The 3,463-nt window shown below is 49.4% G+C and overlaps 1 protein-coding gene across 1 annotated transcript; it reads left to right on the plus strand.

The window, feature by feature from the left end:
* The first annotated feature begins 213 nt into the window (after positions 1–213).
* IER5L (immediate early response 5 like) lies at positions 214–2,281 on the plus strand. The gene has a single exon (XM_075834178.1). It carries the CDS (start codon positions 315–317, stop codon positions 1,197–1,199), a length of 885 nt encoding a protein of 294 aa, XP_075690293.1. The 5' UTR covers positions 214–314; the 3' UTR covers positions 1,200–2,281.
* The last annotated feature ends 1,182 nt before the right edge of the window (positions 2,282–3,463 follow it).

A 3,463-nucleotide genomic window follows, 5' to 3' on the forward strand; every position in this document is an offset into this window, starting at 1 on the left:
TGTAATTCCCGGCAGCGAGTACAGCTCCAGCATTTGAATGGCACGGAGTGCCCGCCTTCTCCTCATTGGCTGTGAGCGCTGGCAGAGGGTGTGGTTTCCCTGTCAATCGTGGGATATACGCGGAGTTGATTGGTCGCTGGTGGCGCAGGCGGGACCAGCTCCCCAGTATATAAATGTCACTGAGCCGGGATCAGCTACAAGCAGTTCTGAGCTTGGTAGTGAACAAGGGGAGGAGAGGCGGCTAAAGTCTCCAGCTGTAGCGGGGAGGCAGGGAGAGAGAGCCCGTGTGAGCCCTTCTGCTGCTCCGTTACAGCATGGAGTGTGCCCTGGACGCGCAGAGCCTCATCAGCCTGTCCCTGAGGAAGATCCACAGCTCCCGCACCCAGCGAGGGGGCATCAAGCTGCACAAGAACCTGCTGGTGTCCTACGTCCTGCGCAACGCCCGGCAGCTCTACCTGAGCGAGAGATACGCGGAGCTCTACCGGCGACAGCCCTTCCAACAGCCCATGGAGTGCGTCCCAGCCATGGAGGAGATCCCGGAGCTAAGTCCCCTCCAGATCCCCGAGGAAGGCGAGGACGAGATGCACCAGCTGCCCAGGATACAGCCCGACATGCTGGAACCAGTGGAGCAGCCCCTGGAGCTGCCACCGTGCGCCCTGGCACCGCACCCAAGCAAGGACTTACAAGGGGGCAGCTTTTACCCCAGGAGCTGCTGCTCTGAAGAAGCCGGAGGAGCCGTAACTCACTGCAGCCAGACCACGGTGCTGGACCTGGACACTCACGTTGTGACCACTGTAGAGAACGGCTACCTGCACCAGGACTGCTGCGCCTCGCAGTGCCCATGCCATGGCGCGCCGTGCCCTGCGCTCCCGGCGGCTCCCACTCCTCTTCCAACAGCTCCTAAGCGCAAATACCCCCTGGTGGGGTACAGCTACACGGGGCAGGGGGAGGACGACGACCTGGAGCCCCACTTTGTGCCCTGTAAAAGGGGCAGATACGAAGACTTTTGCCCACAGATGGCACCCCCAGAACCCACGGACACTTCCAACATCTCCAACCTGATCTCTATCTTTGGCTCTGGCTTCTCGGGGCTCATGAGTAGACAAGCGGAGGCTGAGCAGAGCCTGAACGGACACTTGTGTGGGAAACAGGCGCTGGCCAGCCTGGGGGCATGGACTAGAGCTATAGTGGCATTCTAGTGCCCTCACCGGGTGGATGGATTGCTAGCTCATGGGGCGAGGTGGGGGTGTCTCTTGAAGGGGACTGATATCAGGACTTGCATATATAGTGATGTTTTCTAGAATCTGTACAGACAAGAATATCTTTGGACTTTATTTTTACAAAGCAGAGAGAAGCACCTATTTAAATGAGTTTTTGGTTTCTGTTTTCATTTGTGATGGGTGAAGCTGGGCACAGGCTGCAGATCTGAGGGGGCTTCTCCTCTCAAGTTAAGGGCTTCAGGAGGAACTTTAGAAGACCCTCTTCCCCCGATTCTGGAAGTATACTGAGATGGGTTCCTCAACTGCTGATGAGGAGAAGGCTTGTCCCATTGTATCTCAGCGCTTGAGATGACCCTCAAGTCTCATGGCTTATTCTTCCTGTAGAACCTCATGAAGGACCTTGAAGGTTCTAGAGGAACAATAACCAGGTCTTCTACTTCTCCTCATGGTCTTCTCCAGTCTATGTCAAGTTGTGACTTACAGGGGTTGTAAGATGAAGGCAGAAATAGCAACATTGTAACTTTTTGTTCTCTTCTCTTCCTTGTGTTGTGACTTCCAGTAATGTGAGACTGTAATACAGCTGCATATAATAATATGGGGGGGGGGGGGCGCTCTTAAAGAACCTTGGAAACTCAATAGATCCACCGCCAGCCCCTAAAGCCAAACCTAATGATGACCTGTCACCTTCTCATTCAGACATAACACTATATTCCTTTAGACCATGTGCAGCAGTGAAGCCGCATCTCCCCCTTATTCATAAGTGTTACCCTAAAGTTCACTTGTTCTAATTTCAGCCTTCAACTGACTTCATGAAACCAGCATAGTTTGGTCATGTGATCTGTCCATTTTTATGTTTTTGTTTTTTTTATATTGTTTTTGGCATTAAATCCTTTTGTTGTAAAAAGGTGGTATAGGGTGACGAGCCTGCCATGCCAACATTCACTTACAAGCACTATGTGTATCAAATCTAACGTTGCCAAACGTTTTATTTTTGTGTTACTATGTATTTTGTGTATATTGAACTGTATATCACCGGGTAAACTGTTCAAATTTATTTGTTTAAATTTATAATCTTAAATAAAAAAACAAAAATTTTATTCAAAAAATTTAAGTTTTCTTTGGTCAATGACTCTGACAATAAAGTGAACTCTTTTGGTCATGGTCTAGAGGGGGGGGGGTGACTATAGGTAACATTTAAATACTTAAAGGGACATTAAACCTCAATCTAGAGGTGCACGCAGAGTTTATGGGGGGCCCAAAACCAAGTCAGTCTAGAGGTCTACGTAGAGTTTATGGGGGCCCCAAAGCCAAGTCAGTCTAGAGGTACACGTAGAGTTTATGGGGGTGCCAAAGCCAAGTCTATCTAGAGGTGTACATAGTTTATGGGGGCCCCAAAGCCAAGTCAGTCTAGAGGTACACGTAGAGTTTATGGGGGTGCCAAAGCCAAGTCTATCTAGAGGTGTACATAGTTTATGGGGGCCCCAAAGCCAAGTCAGTCTAGAGGTACACGTAGAGTTTATGGGGGTGCCAAAGCCAAGTCTATCTAGAGGTGTACATAGTTTATACGGGCACCAAAGCCCACTTTTGTGCTGGTTAACACCACCTTGGACTGGAGGACTTCTACTTTCTGTAGTCTTTGGGTTAATTTCCCTACACCCTTTCTTTCTAATGTATGGCCTGTAAAGAGGGGACCCCACCACCCATTATAATAAGGGATGCAGCCAACCAGAGCTGGACCCCCTCTTTCCAGGGACCACAGAACAGCGTCATCATAAGCTGCCTCTTTGGTATATTGTCTATTGTTCTCTGGTATCATCCAATAGAGGATCACTAGAGTCCAGACTCTCTCAAGGTACGGATTCTCCTTGTGGAGAATCAGCTGGTAGGGTCTTTAAGCAATGCTCTCTGGGAAAAATATGCAAAATATCACCCCTAGAAGGATACAGAAATCTCTGCCCCTCCCGCTAATTTTTTCCCGCAAAACGCAAGTTCTGAGAACCCCCCCCAGAAACCAGTATATCGGTCGGAGGCTTTCAAGGCATGCTGGGAGTTGTAGTTTCCCCAACAAATGAAGGCGCCACGGGTTAGGCACCTGCTTTATATACATGTGTGACTGATATTGGCCACGAGAGATAAATATTTAGGAGTCGTGGCACTGTTTAATACTAGATGTAGAACTTTTTGGGCTGATACTATGCAGGTATAGGATCGCAATGATCCTAATAATTGTCCTACTCCAATGA

Source organism: Rhinoderma darwinii, chromosome 8, assembly GCF_050947455.1.
Source record: "Rhinoderma darwinii isolate aRhiDar2 chromosome 8, aRhiDar2.hap1, whole genome shotgun sequence".
NCBI classification, from domain to species: domain Eukaryota; kingdom Metazoa; phylum Chordata; class Amphibia; order Anura; family Rhinodermatidae; genus Rhinoderma; species Rhinoderma darwinii.

Bases quoted from the DNA above. Each gene is read 5' to 3' on its own strand.
- IER5L (XM_075834178.1), top strand. From the start codon at position 315: ATGGAGTGTGCCCTGGACGCGCAGAGCCTCATCAGCCTGTCCCTGAGG.